General features: G+C 43.7%; 1 protein-coding gene across 1 annotated transcript in view; it reads left to right on the forward strand.

The window, feature by feature from the left end:
- The window catches only part of LOC131410963 (aldehyde oxidase-like), a 73,687-nt gene that overhangs the window by 43,817 nt on the left and 10,032 nt on the right, over window positions 1-19,838 (forward strand). The window contains exons 21-28 of the mRNA XM_058549546.1: window positions 5,537-5,661; window positions 7,279-7,412; window positions 8,339-8,426; window positions 12,357-12,443; window positions 13,792-13,983; window positions 15,717-15,944; window positions 17,413-17,508; window positions 19,385-19,513. Coding sequence (XP_058405529.1) covers window positions 5,537-5,661; window positions 7,279-7,412; window positions 8,339-8,426; window positions 12,357-12,443; window positions 13,792-13,983; window positions 15,717-15,944; window positions 17,413-17,508; window positions 19,385-19,513 — 1,079 coding nt within the window. The remainder of the gene's footprint in view (window positions 1-5,536; window positions 5,662-7,278; window positions 7,413-8,338; window positions 8,427-12,356; window positions 12,444-13,791; window positions 13,984-15,716; window positions 15,945-17,412; window positions 17,509-19,384; window positions 19,514-19,838) is intronic.

Genomic DNA, 19,838 nt, shown 5'->3' on the forward strand with positions numbered 1-19,838 from the left:
TTATCAAAATCAGAACATCAACATTGACTCAATACTATTAATAAATCTACAAATTTAATATAAATTTTGCCATTTGTCTCAGTAATGTCCTTTATAGCAGGAGAAAAAAAGATTCACCACAGGTCTTTTTTTTTTTTTTCCCCCCAAAGCCCCGGTAGATAGTTGTATGTCATAGCTGCACATGCTTGTAGTTGCTGTATATGGCACTCGGCCCCAGCATGGCTGGAGAAGCGGTGCATAGGTGCACACCCGAGATCTGAACCCCGGCCGCCAGCAGCGGAGCGCATGCACTTAACCGCTAAGCCACGGGGCCGGCCCATCCCACAGGTCTTAAATAACCCATAATGTTCCCACTGTGCTCTGCTGTCACCCATGCCGTGGAAGACCTGCCATCCAAGATCTGATTTAGCCAGAGGTGCTGGGTGGGTGTGGGCTGTCTGCACCAGGTCTCAGGGCAGAGGATAAAGCATTTGACATTGTCTGTCTTTAAGTGAATTTCCAGGATATTGGCCTCTAGATGGTAGTTAGAAACTACCATCTCCCTAATTTTTCTTTCCAACTCTGATCCCAAGCACAGGAGGAGTCCTAAGACACACTGTCCCCGAACACACGGCAGAGCCGTGTCATATATAACCAGTCGGTCCACCCACTTGAGCCCAAAGCCCGCCATGTTTCTTAGCTCCATAGCTGCATTACACCTGAGGCTGGTCACAGGCTGACTGGATAATGTCCCCTCTAAGTTGTAGAAAAGACAACTTATGCCATCACCCTGCCAGTGTTCCTTGGTGCCCTGTCTTATTAGCTGTGTGACGTGGCAGGGCACGTCTCAGGCCTCAGTCTCCTTGTTTTAAAATTGTATGGAGAAAATAATACTGATCCCAGAGATCCACTCTGAAGATCATAAGAGATAATACGTGTGTGTGGCACAGAGCTTGGCACATAGCAAGAGATCCATAACGGTGAGTGTTGGTTATTATCAGGTTTGTTGTCTTTGTTGTTGTTCTGTAGGAACGGTGTCTGTTATTGAGCTAACACAGTGGCAGACGTTCATCATCAAACCCAGTGTTTCCCACTTTTTCTCGCTGTGAGATGTTTGTGAGACCAGCCTGTAGACTCCTGTGCCCTTTCCTGGAATTCTGGAGTTGGAGGATCCCGGGGGGCCCAGGAATCTGTTTCTGACGAGTGTGCACAGTGCTCCGGGTGACTCTCAGGATTAGTAAAAGGTGGCGCCCTTGAAGGGCGAGTTCGTTTTGTGGGAGAAGAGAGGGAGGGGCATTTTTGGCACAGAGTCCACGGTGTGAGCATCTTGGACACACCACTGTTTAGAGGTTCCTGCACCTGTGCCATAGTATGTTCTTGCCGTAATGTTTTTGTGTGAGAACTTAATTATTGTATTTTTCCTTGACATCTTATTTAATGATTTAATTCAGTTGAGTAAGTTGTTCCCTCTGTTTTCTACTTGACTTTTACCTTGTTACAGCCCCATACCCTATTGATATGTGTAAAAGTGACACAGGAGGCTTTAAAAGGGCATTTATTCTACTTTTAAGTTTTCATCCTCTTCACTCGTGTTTGAGGTATTTTTTTCTTATTCTGTAATTGTCATTTAGAGTACGAATTTTTGACTCATTATTTCAATGAGAGGTGACTCATTGAGAGTAATAATAACAGCACTGTGTCTGCCCCTGGGAAAATAGGCATTTCAGGAAAAGAGAATATTGAAAACATTAAATATGTGGAGCATGACATCAAGTCTCAGACTGTGTTCTTGAAGAGAGTGACCGTTGTTTGCTTTGACCCGTGTGGGGTGTACGTCAGCCCTCCCTAGCCCTGGGGTCACGGGACCAGAGGGCATTAAAATTGCAGAGTGTGGAGCACAGTTTCTGAGCAGGATTTGCAGGAGATCTGGGAGCCCCGACATAGGATGAGCTTCCCCAGAGCCTGTCCTCTTGGGCCTGGAACAGATCACTCCTTCGCAGCTGAGTGGCTTTTAGGTCTTTAAGGGCATCTCACTCCTTCACAGCTGAGTGGCTTTTAGGTCTTTAAGGGCCTCTTATTAAGATGTAAATATGCCTGGAGGAATCACTCTATACCCACAGGGGGGTAAAATTTTATCTCAGGGATGAGTTGATCAAATTGGCTTCTGACCTGGAGAGTTGAGAGCAATACTCTATAGAGTGAGGGTGCCATGGGTCGAGGGCTGCGAGGGGGCAGCGCAGTGTAACAGGGTCTAAACCCTTGCTTTCCTTCAAGTTTTATGCAGAAACAACTCTGTCTGATGTTTTTTAGTTTTGTATTTTTTAAATGAAGTTGATGTTTAACAAAATTAATTCTGAGTGGCTAGGTGGAAGTGCTAAGACTGCAAACCATGAATTTGAACCTACTGACCAGTGGGTTTTCAATGTATAGTCTTTGATAAAAGCTTAAGTTGAAATTGAGATCTGAATTCTTTTTTTTTTTAAGAAAAGCATAAGTTTTTTTTTTTTGTACCATTTTTTTTGTGTGTGTGAGGAAGATCAGCCCTGAGCTAACATCCATGCCAATCCTCCTCCTTTTTTTTTTTTGGCTGAGGAATACTGGTTCTGAGCTAACATCCATGCCCATCTTCCTCCACTTTATGTGGGATGCCGCCACAGCATGGCCTGACAAGCGGTGCATGGGTGCATGCTGGAGATCTGAACCCGTGCCGCCAGCAGCAGAGCGCGCGCACTTAACAGCTACACCACAGGGCCAGCCCTGAGATCTGAATTACCGACATTTTAATTTTTATGTTTTATAAATGAAACAGAATCAGCTCATTTTTCTGTATTCTGTCTTTACTCAGATTTTGCATAAGATAGGAAGTCCAGACAACAGTACAAGAGATTTCCTTGGGCTTCTCCCTCAAACAATTTGCAAATCACCATTTGGGGGTATAATTTTTAATTTTTAAAAGTCTGCCTTCCACCTAATGTGATGGCTGGTCATAATTGTGTTCTGTTTTTTCCTCCTGTTTTTTGTTTTTCCCTGTCTTCCAATGGGTTACTTGAAGATTTTTCAGAATTCCTTTCTGATTTATCTATAGTGTTTTTAGTGTATATCTTTGTCTAGTTTTTTTTTAGTGGCAGTTGTAGGTGTTAAATATTATTTTTATATATTACAATATATCTGGTGTCAACAATTTGATCAGTTTGAGTAAAGTATAGAAACCTTTCCTCCCTTTACATGTCTTTACTCTCCCTCATTTATAATATCCTTGTCTCTTTACATTCATTGAGTACCACATGAAGCAATGTTATAATTTTGCTTTAAATGCAATTCATAAAACTCAAGAGAAGGAAAGTCTACTGTGTTTACCTATATTTTTATTCTTTCCATTGTTCTCTCTCCTTTCTGAACAGGAACAGAAGTCTTCCTGTTCTAAGAGTCCTTTTTTAAAAAAGATCATTTCTTGTCTGTTTCAAAAACTTCCCTTAGTCATTGTTATTTTTTTCTTAAAGTTCATTTGTAATGACTGTTTTTTTTTCTTTTGAGGGAGATTGGCCCTAAGCTAACATCTGTTACGAATCATCCTCTTTTTATCCTTTTTTCTCTCCAATGCCCCAGTAGAAAGTTGTATGTCATAGTTGTACATCCTTCTAGTTGCTCTATGTGGGATGCCACCTCAGCATGGCTTGATGAGTGGTGCATAGGTCTATGACCAGGATCTGAAGTGGTGAACCCTGGGCCGCTGAAGCGGAGCATGTGAGCTTAACTACTACACCACCAGGACGGTGCCCCTTAGTCATTATTTTAGGATAGGTCTAAGACAAATTCTCTTGGTTTGCCTTCATCTACGAATATCTTGATTTCTGTTTCATTCTTGAAGGATATTTTCACTGGATATAGAATTCTGAGTTGACAGGTATTTCAGTACTTGAAGAAAGATGTTGTACCAGTTCCTCTGGCCACCATAGTTTCTGATGAGAAATCTGTTGCCTTTCAAATATTTTTCCCTATAGGTGAGATAGGTGTTTTTCTTTCACTGCTGTCAAGATATTTTCTTTTTTTTACTTTTATGAAGTTTGACTTTGATGTGTTATGGCATGGATTTCTTTGGATTTATCATATTCCCAAATATTGACTCAGCTTTTTGAATCTGTAGTTTTGTGTCTTTTGCCAAGTTTAGGAAATTTTCAGCCATTGTATCTTCAAATACTTGATTTCAATAACACAAATTTCGATCATTTATTATAGGTGTACAGGTTCCTGAGGCTCTGCTCATTTTCTTTTCAGTCTGTTTTCTTTATGATGTTCAGATTAGGCAATTTCTGTTGTACTATATTCTTGTTTCCTGATCATTTCCTCAGTCCTCTCTATCTGTTGCTGAGCTCATCCATTGAGCCTCTTAAAATTTTTTTGTTGTATTTCTTAGGTCTAAAATTTCCATTTGGTTCTTTTCATACCTTCTGTTTCTTTGCTGAGATTTTCTATTTTTTCATTTGTTTCAAGTGTTTATGTAAATGGTCATTGAAGCATTTTTATGATGCTGCTTTGAAATCCTTGTCAGGTAATTCCAACATCTGTGTCCTCTCCGTGTTGGCATCTCTCGATGATCTTTTCTCATTCAGGTTAAGTTCTTGGTATGATGAGTGATTTTTGATTGTGTCTTGGACATCTGGGTCTTATTTAAATCTCCTATTTTACCAGATCTCTTCTGACCCTGTGTTGGTGGGGAGAGAGGGCAGATGCATTGTTGTTGCCAGGTGGAGGGTGGAAGTCCATGTGCCCCATATGGCCCCACTGACACCACCCAGCAGAAGGTTGGGGCATCTCATTATAGCCTAAGAAGAGCAGAAGTCTAGGTTCCTCACTCAAATGTTGCAGATAAGGATGAGGCCACAGTTTTTTCTGTAGTGTTTGGCTGGAATAGAGTGTTTATTACATAAAAGTTTTCTGTCCTGCTATGTTTCCCCTTTCCTGGTCCTTGGCTAGGAAAAGTAGCTTTTTCTTAGAGCTTTTTTTCTGTCTTTACCTTTTGGTGTTTTTGGATTGTTGGCATCTCTGGCACCAAGTCTAGGATATGTGAAGCAATCGAAAACAACGTCAGCAAATCCCGCTGAAGTCACCATTGTGTCTTTGCTTGGGTCCCAAAGTCCCTAGCTGGTTTGCCTTCTTCTCTCTGCCTTTAACAGTCTTCTTATGTTTCTTTTATACATAATGTCCAAGGTTGTTAGCTGTACATAGCAGAAAGAACAGTGATAAGTACATGTACTCCATCTTGTCTTAGAACTGGAAGTCTCCTTGCCATAGTATTTTGAGTCTAGAAAGTCAGACACCCTTCCCTAGGATTCTGTGACCTACTGTATTGGCAGCAATGACAGAGTCCCCTACAGAACTCTACTTCAAATCTGCATATGTAATGAAAGCTGAATGTTGTTTGTAGCCTTTCACTGTGGAGCCTACTGTCCCAGTGAAGCACCATCACTGGAAGTTCTCCATAATGGTATAACAGCTGGGGTACGCTACCCGTTCTGTCTGACAGCCTCCTTGACTCGGGTGTACTTTCCTGTAACAGGTGAAATACATATGGGAGGTCAAAAACATTTTTATATGGAAACCCAGAGCATGCTCATTGTTCCCAAAGGAGAGGATCAAGAAATAGATGTCTATGTGTCCACACAATTTCCCAAATACATACAGGTAACATGGGGCCACTGTGGAGGGGATATGGCTAATTGGTTTCTGCTAGCAAAATATACCAAGAGCAATTAGAGACAAAAGTGTTATTTCAGAAACTGAAGGAATTTGGAGTATTAATAACTAATCCATTTGGGTATTAATAACCATACAATTGCAAAACTTTTAAAAGAGTATAAAAGTAGCGGCCTCCTGTTTGTGGATTTGTAATTTTAAAACCAATATGGAATCAGCAGGTCTCTTGCTGTACTCTTGACACTGTTAAGAATATTAAAATAAAAAATGGCCATCCCTGGTGGCCTGATGGGTAAGTTTGCCACTCCATTGGCGGCCCGGGCTCAGTTCCCAGACGCGGACCTACACTACTCATCTGTCAGTGGCCATGCTGTGCTGGCAGCTCACATACAAAAAAAGAGGAAGATTGGAAGATTGGCCCCAGACATTAGCTCAGGACAAATCTTCCTCATCAAAAAAAAAAAAAGAATACCAGAGAAAGGAGAAAGGCCTACCCTCCAAAGCTTATAGTACTTAACTCACATAAAGCAGTTAGGAAGCATTTTGGACAGAATGCAACTAAGTGCAGAATCACCTAGGTTAGAATTTACACAGGTGGGAGAATTAAGAGAATAAGGATTTGGTGGGTTCTATAATCATCCAGGAAGTCCCATGCAGAACAAATCTTCAGTTTGGATTCACAGTGAGAGTGAGGTTTGTCTAGACAGTGAGAAGAGAGGCCATTTCCAGATCATTCCACACCAAGAGCAAATGCCACTCATTTGTTCCTTCATTCACTCGTCCCGTCTGCAAACACTTGTTGCCTGTGTCCTATGTATCAGGCAGCATGCATGTAAGAAAGAGGAAAGGCACAAAGATGCCCACGCTGGAATGGAGGATGCATTTGGGGGGCCTAGTTTAAGCGTGAAAGTACAGGGCACAAAGCACAGGGGTCTTGATTCAGTGGGTCATAAGGAGCCAGTGTCGTGACCAGAGCAGGTGGGAATGGGGGAGTGTGGAGACTGAGGCTTTTAGGAGGCGGAACAGTAGGAAGGGCCTGGCAAGCCCCACCCCAGCCCTGTTCTGCTCCTCACGCCTGGTGTGACGTTGAGCCCATCACGTCATCCCTCTGGGGTCCCCGTCTATATAAATGCCCTCTAAACAATAGGATGGCAAAGAAGAGCAAGGCCTGCATCCGGGGAAGACCCGCTGGCCAACTTCAGCAGGAACCCAAATGGGAGGTGAGAAGAACCTGCAGGGAGACAGGAGGATGCAGGGAAAGACCCCAACATCTCACTGCTTCAGGAAACACACCCCTAGGGATCAGTGTGGAAAGGACACTTGGGTGTGGTTCATGGGGAAAATTTTTAAAAATTTGTTAACACAAAAACATCTCATTGATATTGAAAAGACTACTTAATATTAGTGATAGTTTTGGCAATGTCATTATAGCCAAATACCACTGAGACCAGGCATGGATGCATGCCCAGGTCATTGGAAATCATCCCGTTATTAGTATAAGCACACAGTTTGTGTAGCATGGACATTATGGAACCAATGGGCCAGGGCTGTCCCCCTCCCTTGCTACGGGTGGGTCAGATTAACAAGAACTGTTACCCTTCACAGGACATAGTGGCTTCGACCCTGAAGCTCCCAGCTAACAAGGTCATGTGTCATGTAAAGCGACTTGGTGGGGCGTTCGGGGGAAAAACAGTCAAAACCGGCATCATGGCAGCCGTCACCGCATTTGCCGCAAACAAGTAAGTGGAGAAAATCTGCTAAACAGACAAACATAAAACGAGATCATGCCGAATATTCACAACATAGGGGTTAAGGAGGAAGGATCTGGGTCAACATTATTGAAAATTACATAGAATATACAAATGCGCCAACAACCTTGTTAACAGCATCTTTATCTTATACTGTCAAACTACATACTATAAGAACCAAAATGAGAATAGATTACTGAAAAGAACAAAAACCACAGTAAAAATACTGTAATACCTGGAGAGTAGACAGAAACAGGTCCTGAAATGGTAGAGGTTACTTGTCCATAGCACCTGTGAGATATATATCTCAAAAAGTTCATATATTCATATAATATATATATATTCCCTTGATTGAAATGGAGATTATGCTTTTGTTATGCTTAGCTTTATTTGTATTACCATTTTCCTTTGAGAATCTCAAAACATTCCCATAGGAAATTGTCTTTGGAGCAGGCACACCTAGAAGGCTTAATTTCTCTGCTGAGTGACGTAGGTCAGTTCCTGTGTCCATGACACAAAAGACCCTGATTCTAGACCTGTCCTCTCAGGGAGCACTTGGCAGGCAGAGACGGCTTGAGTTCCTCCGTTTGTAACCAGTCTATACTGTGGCCTTCGGACTGTTCGCCTATGGCAGAGGCTGTTCCCATAGTGGGAAATACCCCCCGAGCAATAGCCTCCAGGGGGAGGCTATGGCGCCCAAGAGCCCTCCTCCCATATGAAGTGAATACTAGGCGTTGTGCCCTAACCCAGCGGGAGGGAGACCACAGTGTAGGCCTGAGATCAGCACAGCTGGGCTCAGGGAGTAGTTCTGTTAGGTGTGCGGACGCCGCTCAGGCTTTCACCAGGTGTTATATGAACCCCCGGTAATACCTACTTGGTGGAAGAGTTTGCCTCTCTTGCTTTCTTTTCTGTTTTAGACACGGTCGTGCAGTCCGTTGCATTCTGGAACGAGGAGAGGACATGTTAATAACTGGGGGCCGCCACCCTTACCTTGGAAAATACAAAGTGAGTAGAGGAAGAAGGGGGGCGGAAAGGATTCATGTTGTAAGTAGGACATTCCATAAGTGCAGGGCGCAGCATTTGGCTACTCATCAACCAATTGTGCTTCCATGGAACTTTCCATTCCTTGTGCTGATTGTTCAGTGAAGCTTTTCTGCTTTGCTCAAAGATGTCAGTTTGTGAAAAGTACTAGCTGGTATTGGCTGGTGCAGAGCAAATAACTGGAAAACACACGAGGATATGCATCTGTGAAAGTAGATCTGATAACCGTACTGTTTCCACATAATTTAAAAACAGAATGATTCCCACAAGAATAATGTTATGTGAGATTGCAATTATTTGCCAACAGGTTCCACATTTTTCAATATATCTAGAGTATTTTTGTAAAACTCTGTTCCAGAAGTTTCTAGAAAAATTTCCATAGGAGAAAATAATTATTTTTTGCTTTATAAGAAATAAGTAGTTGTCAGAATGTCAGAATGCTGTAATAAACAAGTAAAAACTCTCAGAGACGTAAACCTTTATTGTGTTATTTCTTGCTCAAGTAACAGCCCAGTGTAAACAGTGAGGGTTGGGAGTGGGGAGAGGAGAAGACTCTACATTAACTACATTTAACTACATTAAAGAAAATTAAATATCTGTTCCACAGTTGCATTAGCTGAATTTCAAGTGCTCAGTAACTACATGTGGCTAGTGGCTGCCATATTGGACATGCAGGTGTAGGACATTGCCATCATCACAGAAAGTTCTACTGGATAGCACTGCCCTAGGGACTCCAAGTCCCCTACTGGACCTACTGCACAGGGCAGAAGACAAGGGGGGAGAGAGAGCAGGAGTGTTATGTAAGAGGTGTTTCAGGCACCAGGCCTATAAGTGTGGACCTTGCCTCCATCCATATGTTATTGCCCAGGACTTTGCCACCTCACTGCAAGGGAGGCTGGGAAATGTAGTCTCCTGTGTGCCCAGGATTCGTTGAACACAGCTTTGTCTCTTCCACAACTGGTGTACCTGCATACATATTTTTAGAAGATAATGAATGTGTCTATTTCAACTCACATTCGCTCTAAGCTATATTTTGAATTTGCTTTGGTTCAACAAAGATTTATTAGAGTAAACTTTGTCCTGACAGAGATTACATTTTGGGAGTTGAGGGGGAAATAAGACTTACACACATGATGTCATTGTGAAAACAATAATCTGGGCACAGAGTAAACCTTTGGGGAGAGACGAATATGAGCTTGAGTATGTACAGGAGACATCTTAGAGAAAGTGACACATAGATGGCCTTCAGGAATGGATGGCAGAAAGAGGGCGTCCAGGTGGTGAGAGGAGGAGGAGCAGATATGCAGCAGTGGGAGGAACATGGTGTGTTTGATCAGGGCAGGAGTAGGAGAGACGGAAGAGAGCACAGAGTGCTTACTGAAGAGGGGTGCAAACGAGGATTGGTCAGGTTAAGTGGTGCAGACTGAGAGGAGCCTGGAGTCCCAGGATGGGGGTTTAACCTTGATCTCACGAGAGAGAGTGAGACTGAGCAGATGCTTGACCAGTCAAGTGTCGTAACCAAACATGGGTGCATCGGGGAGGGTGATATGATGGCACTAGGCCAGCTGGAGAGGAGAGAAGGTGGAGGCAGGCAGACCACCAGGAGGCAGCTGATGCAGTCAGACATGAAGCTGTTGGGGTCTGAGCTATGATAGCAAGAGCAGAAGAAGAGACGGGTCCAAGAGCCATGATAGTATGAAATAAAAGAGGAGTTGGTGACAAACTTGGCAAAATACAATGGAGACTAGAACCACTAACATGACTTGGAAGTTTCTAGTATAAAGAGCCAAGTTGGAAGGAAGAACCAATCTGGAGGGACAACGATGAGCTTGTTTTTGTAAATGTGGGGAAAGAAGTGACAACAGGACATTTAAGTATAAATGTCCTTCGCCAATATGGGACTTTATTGAAAGGACTGGATTATAGTTATAGAAGCCATCAGCATAGCAGTGATTAAAACTATGAGAAAATAATGTTTTCTAATGGAGAATAGTGTGAGGACAGTAGATAATAATATTTATGATAGTAATATTAATAATTTATATTTAGAACACAAGCTATGTTTTAGTCACTTACCTATTAGTTTCCATGCATTGCCTTATTCATGGCCACTTCACAGGTAGTCAGAGAGGCTGTATAGCTTGCCTGGATCGCAGAGCCAGCACTCCAGCTCAAACTGCTGGAGTTCAGAGGCCGTGCCCTTGACCACGACTTTGCTTTGAATTTGGTTCCGTTTGACAAAAACCATTAAAGGGAACTGTAATAAGTTCAGAGATAGTGAAGCAGAGCGCAGCCAGAAAACAGGGGTATTGGATACACCTTAAAAGCAAGGATGACATATATTTAAAAGACCTCCAGCAGCACCATATGCTGCTGGGAGTTTTGGTTCTATTGGGCCCTATGAGAAACTGTGCGGAGTACACTAGGAGCAGGCCAGCGGATGCGGAGATTAGGGGGTTAGGTGGCTTTAGGGGAGAAAGTTTAGGTAGAAATGTGAGGATGGGAGCCAGAATCCGCCTGTGGCAAGAAAGAGAGGTCAAGAACTAGGCAGTTGGTTTGCGTTAGGAGGAGAGCAAAGGATTGATTGACTAGTAGTGATGAATGGACTTGAGGAGTTTTTGTCTGTTTGTTTTGGTTTTATAGCTTTCTCGACCCTTCCTTTTTTATTATTATTTTTAGTTGTGGCAAAATACACACACATAAAATTTCTGTCTTAACCATTTCTAAGTATACAGTTTGGTGGCATTAGCACATTTACATTGTTGTGCAACCATCACCACCCTCCATCTCTGGAATTCTTTTCTTCTTGTAAAGCTGAAACTCTGTACCCATTCAGCAATAACTCCCCATTCCTTCCTCCCCACAGCTTCTGGGGACCACCGTTCTACTTTCTGTCACTAGGAATTTGACTACCCTAAGTACCTCAAATCAATGGAATCAAACAGTATTTGTCTTTCTGTGTCTGGCTTATTTCACTTAACATAACTCCCTGAAAGTTCATCCATGTTGTAGCATGTGTCAGAATTTCCTTCTTTTTTAAGACTGAATGAAATTCCATTGTTTGTACATTCCACATTTTGTTTATCCATTCATCCATCAGTGGACACTGGGTTGCTTCTACCCCTTGACTTTTGTGAATGAGGCTGCTATGAACATACGTGTGCAAACATCTCTTCGAGACCCTGCTGTCAGTGCTTTTGGATAAATACCCAGAAGTGGGATTAGTGGATCATACTATAGTTCTATTTTTAACTTTTTGAGGAACTACCATACTGTTTTCCATAGCAACTGCACCATCTTTCCTTCCTACCAATAGTGCACAAGGGTTCCAATTTCTCCATATCCTTACAGACACGTATTATTTTCTGTTACTGGTTGTTTGTCTTTATAGTAACCATGCTTATGGGTGTGAGGTGGTATCTTGTGGTTTTGGTTTGCATTTCCCTAATGATTAGTGATGTTAAGCATCTTTTCATCTGCTTGTTGGATATTTTTATATCTTCTTTGGAGAAATCTCTATTCAAATCCTTTGTCCACTTTTTAATCAGGGTGTTTGTTTTTTTGTTGTTGAGTTGTAGGAGCTCTTTATACACACTGCATATTAACCCCTCTCCAATATATGATTTGCAAATATTTTTTCCCATTCTCTGGGTTGCCTTTTCACTCTGTGGATTGTGTCCTTTGATACATGGAAGTTTTTCATTTTGATGTACTCCAATTTATCGATTTTTTCTTTTCATTGCCTGTGCTTTTGGTGTCATGTCCAAGAAATCATTGCCAAATCCAATGTCATGAAGCTTTTTGCTTATATGAGCGGTGTTCATAAGTGACGGAAAAAAATTAGAGATATGTGGTCCCCAGCACCAGTATCTAATGTCAGTTTTCTTTCCCCAGGCTGGATTCATGAACGATGGCAGAATCCTGGCCCTGGATGTGGAGCATTACAGCAATGCAGGTGCCTCTATGGATGAGTCACTATATGTAAGTGTTTTAAGGAACAAGTTCACATTCTGTAAAGTGTTACGTAACATGATTTAATTCAGAAAATGTTCAATAGTTAAATAATATTTAAGTATAAAGCATAAAGACCCTTATTGCAGGGATAGCCGTGTGTTACTGATGCCCCCAGAGTGAGCCCCGAGAGATTGGCGAAGTCTGTGTCTGTGTGTTATCTCCATGTTTCCCATACTTAGAGCTCTTTTCGCAAATGCAAGCATTAAACCTCAACCACAGTGCTATTGACATTCTGGACTGGATAATTCTTTGTTGTGGGGGCTTTTCCTGTGCATTGTAGGATATTTACCAACTTCCTAACCTCCACCCAGCAGATGTCAGTGGCACAGCTACCCTCCAGTCTGATGAATAAATGACAAGTATTAGATATATTGGAATATATGAGGAAGCTATTTGGTTTAAAACTCATTCACCTGAACTTGTTTTTCCAAAAAGGCCTGACGTGGCCTGTTGAGCATGCATTGTACATCTTTGGGACATTTACAATGTCCCAAAGACAAGAGTGATGCCCTTAAAGATAGAGATGTAGCTCCCCGCCCCCATATCGCCATTTATTTAAGGGTAAGCATCTCTTCCTGGAAACTAAGGATTAATTACCAACATGCTATGCTTGCCTTATGACCACTGACTTTTGTGCCAGCTAAGCATCTCATGACAGTAGTAAAGAGATACTCCTGTTATATGTGATGTATTCTGTTTGTTCCAAGATGGTATGTAACCACTCTCTACACCCCACTTCTTGGGTGTGCTTCCTTCCTTGGGGAAGGAGGCCCCCCAGGCTATAGTCCTCAGATCTGGCTCATCATAAACTCACTTCAAATTTTGATTTATAGATTGATTATAGATTATTTGTGTCAACAAGTCTTAACAACCAAAAATGTCTCCAGATATTGCCAAATGTCCCCAGAGAGAGAAGGGGCAAAATTGCCCCTGCTTAACCAATGCTTTAGACCAAATGCCAAGACATTTTTTCCTGTTTTCCAAGATATTTTATTCATTATGTTCTGTAGACCCAGTGTTTAGGGCCTGTTGATGCTTCGAAGGCTTTTGGAACGTTTCAAACCTAGAAGAAATGCATTAGCCCTAAAATATGAAAATAAAAAATAATGATTTCAAAAGATAAATTATTCAAGTCTTTCAAAATTATTTCATAGTAAAAATGCATTTAATTGGGGACATGGGTCTGTTTTAGCTTGTGTGATGTGTAGAGAGGGTCGGTCGGTCATTTCTGGCTGGGTTTTGTTCTGAGGTCTCAGAATGGTAGTCAGGTACAGGAGGATGAGGGTCTTGTCACATCGACTCTTGATTTCCCCAGGTGACGAAACAGGGAGTTATGAAAGTGGAAAATGCTTACAAGTTTCCGAACCTGCGCTGCCGGGCCCGGGCGTGCAGAACCAACCTTCCATCCAACACGGCTCTGCGCGGGTTTGGCTTCCCCCAGGCGGGGCTGATCACCGAATCCTGCATCACGGAAGTCGCAGCCAGATGTGGGTTGTCCCCTGAGAAGGTAATGCTGAATTAGTCTCACACAGGAAAGGCCTCGAATTCCAGCGGTGGGAGGGCCATGGGGGTCATGCAGGTTGAGGAATTTGAGATCCAGAGGGGCAAAACAATTTGCTGAGGGAACCCAGCTGACTAGTTAGTACAGAGCCAGGACTCCACAGTGTAGAGGTCCTGGTCTTACTCGGGCTCCTTCCCCAACATCCTGGAGACAGAGGATACTGAGGGGCAAGTGTTGGATTCTAACCTGTTTAGTGAGAAGTCTCCACGGGTTGGGGGCATAACTGCTGCCAACAGGTTCTGTCGAACCCTCTTTCCCTGCTTCCTTAACATCTCAAGCAGCTGTCACAAGGTTTCAGTCATTTCAGTTACTGAAATCGTCTCCTGTCTGTTCTTTAAGTCTCTGTCCCAATTCCATTCATTAACAAGCTCTGTTCCCTTCCCTGCGCCTCTTCCACTTGGAATCCTGGAGTGGAGTTAGGATCGGGAGACGCCGGGTGTGCTCTGACCCCTGCTCCCTCTGCTGTGGTGCTGGGGTGGGGGGTGAGAAGGACCAGCTGGCCTCTCCCCAGCCAGCTCTCTGTCCTCTCCTTGGTTCGCTGTAGCGACTTTCCCTGCATGGTGTCTGGGGCTCCATCTCTGCTAGCTCTCTCAGCAATCCACAGGCCCCTGGGAGGGCAGGCTAATCTCCCAGTGGCCCTCAGCTGGCACCTCAGGCAGAGTTCCCTGATGGCCACGCCTCTTTGCTCCCTGCTGTAGCAATCCTTGGAAAGCCCCAGTCCCCAGTTCCTCTACCCTCTCCCTCTCCAACACTGGACTGTGCGGCCATAGGCAGGAGCCATCTTCTTTATGTCTCTTGAACTTGTCGGGGGCCCTTGCCCCTCCCTTCCTGGCCATCTCATCACAGCCTCTGTCCCAGACGCTGTGTCACTTTTGGTAGCACGAGGGAGGAGAGCCAGGTAATGACCTCCCTTCATCCCAGGGAAGTTAGAGGAGACAATAGGCACCCTTAAAAACACTGCTCCCCCAGTGCCACAGCTCGGTAATTTCCAGTCTTCCTTTTATAGTGATCGGGGAATGTTTTTTAGGGGGATGGGGAGAGTACATGTCTGTAAGTTTGGGAGGTCTCTGGCCACACTGCTGAGAGTTTTCTCAACGCAGAATGTGAGGTACTTGGCGCCTTTAATTCTCGGCCAGAAGCATACATCCCCAATTCTGGGAATTCAGGAAGAATTCTACTCATGGCTTCAGATGTCTGCAATAGAATCTTTTAATATATTCTTCATCCTAGTTATGGGTTATATTTAAATGAACTTTCCTATTTTCCTGTTTGGGGAGTGAGTGGTCTTATCTTGCCCCAGCATCTGAATAATCCAAATCCCGTAGCTCATGTGGCCTGGAGATTAAATTCAGGATGACCTTCTAACAGATATTCACAAATGCAACTAGAATTAAGAGTACAGTGTGCCGGACTGGGTTGAGTTACATAAGACATATAAGGAAAGGATTCCTTCCTTTGAACTTACACAAGAGCAGCACAGAAAGTGTGTAAGTGCTAACATATTTGATAGAGGCTCCGAGCAGGGGAAGATGAGACCATTATGCATTGGAAAGGCTTCAACAAGGAGTAATAGCACTCAGTCTGGGCCTAATAGGGTGAGCAGAATTTGACTAGGAGGACGTGGATGGAAGAGACTAGGTCTGCCCGCTCCCCCCACCTTTCAGTCTCTTCTTTTGCAGGTCCGAACGATAAACATGTACAGTGAAATTGACCAAACACCCTACAAACAGGAGATTAATGCCAAGAACCTGATCCAGTGTTGGAAGGAATGTATGGCCAAGTCTTCCTACTCCCTGAGGAAAGTGGCTGTAGAAAAATTCAACTCGGAGAATTACTGGAAGAAGAAAGGGCTGGCCATCATCCCCCTGAAGTATCCTATCGGCTTTCCTGCAGTTGCTCTTGGTCAGGTCAGTTCTCCAAACAGAAACACCAAAAGGCGTTGAGGAAATTTCCATTACTGTGGAAAGCCATATGGTTGCAATGCCTGATTGTCACCCTCACCAATGTTGTGCTCAATCGAACTAGCTTTTCTCCAGGGGAGACGAGATCTCCTTTGCCCTCGTCCCCACGGTTGGTGACAAGCATTCTTGGGGGGAAATCGGGAGACCTGGTGTCTACTCCTGGCCCTGGCATTAAGCAGCTGAGTCAACTCGCTCTGGGCCCCAGATTGCTCCAGTGTGAAGTGAGAAGGTGGGAGCGATGGCCACCAAGACTCCTGCTGCAGCCGCTCTGTGATTCTGTGTCGCTGGACCCAGAAATAGAAACAGGAAGCTGCCAGGCATTTGGTGCCCCTCCCCTTTTTGGTGGGTTGTGAACTAAACCCAGAAAAGTAAATCATTTAAATACACTTTTTTAATGACGCTTTTTAGGAGTTTTTTCAGCGTGTGAAATGAAGACTGGAAATCCGTTCTTGTTTAATTTCTGTAACTGATTAAATAAATTCGCTGCTTGGTTGCTAAACCCTGCTTGCTGTTTCCACCTCTTCATTCCTGAATGAAACGTACCCCAAACAGCTGGTGCTCTGCTCTGTTCTTGCTCTTTGTGCAGCAGTGACGTGGGACCCCTAGTATCTGCGTTCTTACACATATGTATGTGTGTACTCACAGTGAGGCATCATCCTTGTTTTCCGCAGCCTCCTGGGTCGTCTCCACACCCCCTAGCTTTCCAGGGGCAGACTTGACAGGAGGCACGTTCTTATAGATTGTAAAGCACGTTTAGCCTGGAGTGTGGCTGTTTCTGATTACAGCAGCCTTTAATTCTGTTAGTTTTGTTCCTTCTGGATCCCCGTGGGGAGCTCTACAGTTAGATAAGATTACTTCCAAGTTCCCCTCCAACTCTAAAGCACTGTCGTTCTGTGCCAAGATGATTTAGGGGGCTTAGCTCATTTTGTAGCAAAATATTAATGTCTATCTGTCCCACCTTATTTAGATTATTATTTTTCCTTCTCTATAACATGCCTACAGCCATGGGAATATGTGTTCACATAAACAACTCTTCCCCCTCTCACCAGCCTGTCTATACTTAACATTGCATTGACCCTCCTCCAACAAACCCCAAACCTAAATTGTTGTCCACCCTGGTCAGAGGATCCTTGAAGGCTCCAGTAGGCTCAAAGTCCTACTGAGGAAATAGTAGCTTAAGGAGCATCGTCCTGCCCCAAACTCAACACCGTCCAGCGATAACCTGGCCTCTTGTGGGGGGATCAGGAGGCAGCCCCCGCCTGATCTGCTCAGCCCTCTCAGGGCGATGGGAGAAGCATCTGTGTGGGCAGGGAGTGGAAAGAAAGGGATCGTTTCCAGGGAAAAGGTAATTGACAAGCATATGATAATATCCGTCAGAAAGATCATGAAACCATTGTCATCTTTTTTTGCTTAGGCTGCTGCCCTGGTTCACGTTTATCTCGATGGGTCTGCACTGGTGACTCACGGTGGAATCGAGATGGGGCAGGGCGTCCACACTAAAATGGTCCAGGTAAGAATGCAGATAATTGAGTTAAGTGAGATCTGTACTTGTAGACGTGTGTGTGAGAGAGAAACTGTGGATGTACACTTTCTGTTCCAAAATGAAAAGGGTAGGAGTCTTTAGCCTTGATAGCTTAGGCTGTTATGCTATTAGCGGAAACTGGTAAACAAGCCAGTTTTGTAACTGACCCTTCTAAAAATGCAGCAAAATAGTCTGAGGTTGTCTTATGGCTAAAGCAGGTTGGGTGTCTGTTTGCTGCTTTCCTTTGGGTATAGTAACAAGAGTGTCTTTTTTTGTCTTTTTAGAAGCTTTGCTGGATAATAAAAAGATGTGTAAATTCTGTTGTGTTGCATTATTTCTTGCCCTTTTTATAGTAAGGACTCTGAACAATTGATAATATATCACATTTGATATTTCTAACTAAACGTTACCAGTTTTCTTTTGGCTTGTTCACTTTAGCAACTAGCTACTGTTTCTATATTGCTAATTATAATAGTAATATTACAGATTATAAACATTTGGAAGAGGCAATATGTTTTTTAAAATTACCCTGCACCATTCCACCACTTCTCGATAATCACTGTTTGGAGGTCTTTCCGTAGTGTTTTTTTTTTTCAAAAATTCACTAACATGCTGTTTATATAATTTTGTATCCTGGCTTTTCCCCTGGTCCTTACGCAGAGTGAGCACTTCCTCCTGAGATTAAGAATTCTTTGCAATCATGCAGCTTAATGGCTGCATGTGGCTGTTCATATAATTTACTTAACCATTCCCGGTTGTTGAACACTTCAGTGAATATTTTTGTCCATAAACCTGTGAGCGGATCAATGATTATTTTCTTAAAATAGATTCCCAGAAATGGAATTACTGGGTCACAGAGTGTATTTTTAATCATTTGACACATATTACCAAATTGTTTTCCAAAAGGTATCCGTCTCATTACACCACTAACCAACAGTGTATTTTACAGATTGTTAAAAAAATCTTAGAAAAATTTGATAGGTGAATGATAGTATCTCATTATTGCCTTGATTTGCATTCTTCTCATTATAGAGATATTGAATATACATTTTCTTGCGTGTTATCAGCCACTTCAGAGTTATCTGGTCGTATGTTCCCCATTTTAGGGGTGAGACTTCAGTGTTTTCCGTATGGGGCCACCAGAGACCTTTGTTCTAAGCCCCTGCACTCTGTGTAGATGATCTTCTGAAAGCCAATGATGTGGAAGGGCTCTGTATGCCTGTGTCATTGTCGCGTTGTGGGCAAACTCTATTGAGCTATATTGATTGCGGGAAAGAGGAGAATTTTGGATGAGCTGAAATTAGCAATGCGATTTTGCTCCCAGCACAAAAACAAAGGAGAACAAAACAGTAGCTCAGTCGTCATGTTAGCAAGCGGTGCCATCACCATTTCATTCTGTGATCACGCGTGGTGCTGCTGCTTTTCCAAGGCCATTGTCCTTTGTCACAAGAGGCACTCTTTTCCTGGAGCATCTCCAGAAATGTGGATAAGGCATGTCCTGTCTGATAAGGTGGGCTTTGCTAGAATTTGCAGAGCGCGGTGGTAGGAGAGGCCTCCAAGGTGCTGATTTCATGATGATGAAGACGTGCGGCATTTCCTCCTGCCGTGGCTTGGGGCCTCGCCTCCTCTTCCTGAGCTATCGCACATAAGAACGTCAGAGAAAAAGATGTGTGCTCAGGGCTTGGGGTCCAGACTAGCGACAGGGTGTTTAGAAAGAGGAGCTTTCGTGGCTGGAGGAATTCATGGTTCTGTCCTCTTGTCCCCTTCGTGCATGAGGGCTTCACACACCTGGTACCGCGTGGGTGTTTGCTCGGGTCTATGACTAGGCAAAGTGCTTGAAAAGAAACTGTCTTCTGAAATCCAGGTGGCCAGTCGTGAATTAAGGATGCCGATGTCTAGTGTCCACCTGCGTGGAACCAGCACCGAAACCGTCCCTAATGCATATATCTCTGGGGCGTCCTTGGTGGCGGATCTCAACGGATTGGCAGTGAAGGTAAAAATCATGGCAGTGGCCTCCAAATCATTAACCCATCAGGGCCAAGTACGTGGGTGGAGCTCAGAAGATGCTGAGAATGAATCCAGGTCTTATCTCCCTCCCACCCGGCTCGGTAACACCACCCCTGCCAGCCTGACGCCAGCCCCTTCTCGGGTCCAGTCAGTGCTGCAGCCCCCAGCGGCTCCCCTGAGCTGGAAATGCCCCCTCTTTTCTCCCTCCCTCCTGACGTCTCACTGGTCAGCAGGTCGATTCAGTTCTACTCAGAAATGTCTCTGTGTCTTTCCACTTCCCTCTGGCGGTTACTCGGCAGCTGTGACCCAGA

This window comes from Diceros bicornis, chromosome 10 (assembly GCF_020826845.1).
Source record: "Diceros bicornis minor isolate mBicDic1 chromosome 10, mDicBic1.mat.cur, whole genome shotgun sequence".
NCBI lineage: Eukaryota > Metazoa > Chordata > Mammalia > Perissodactyla > Rhinocerotidae > Diceros > Diceros bicornis.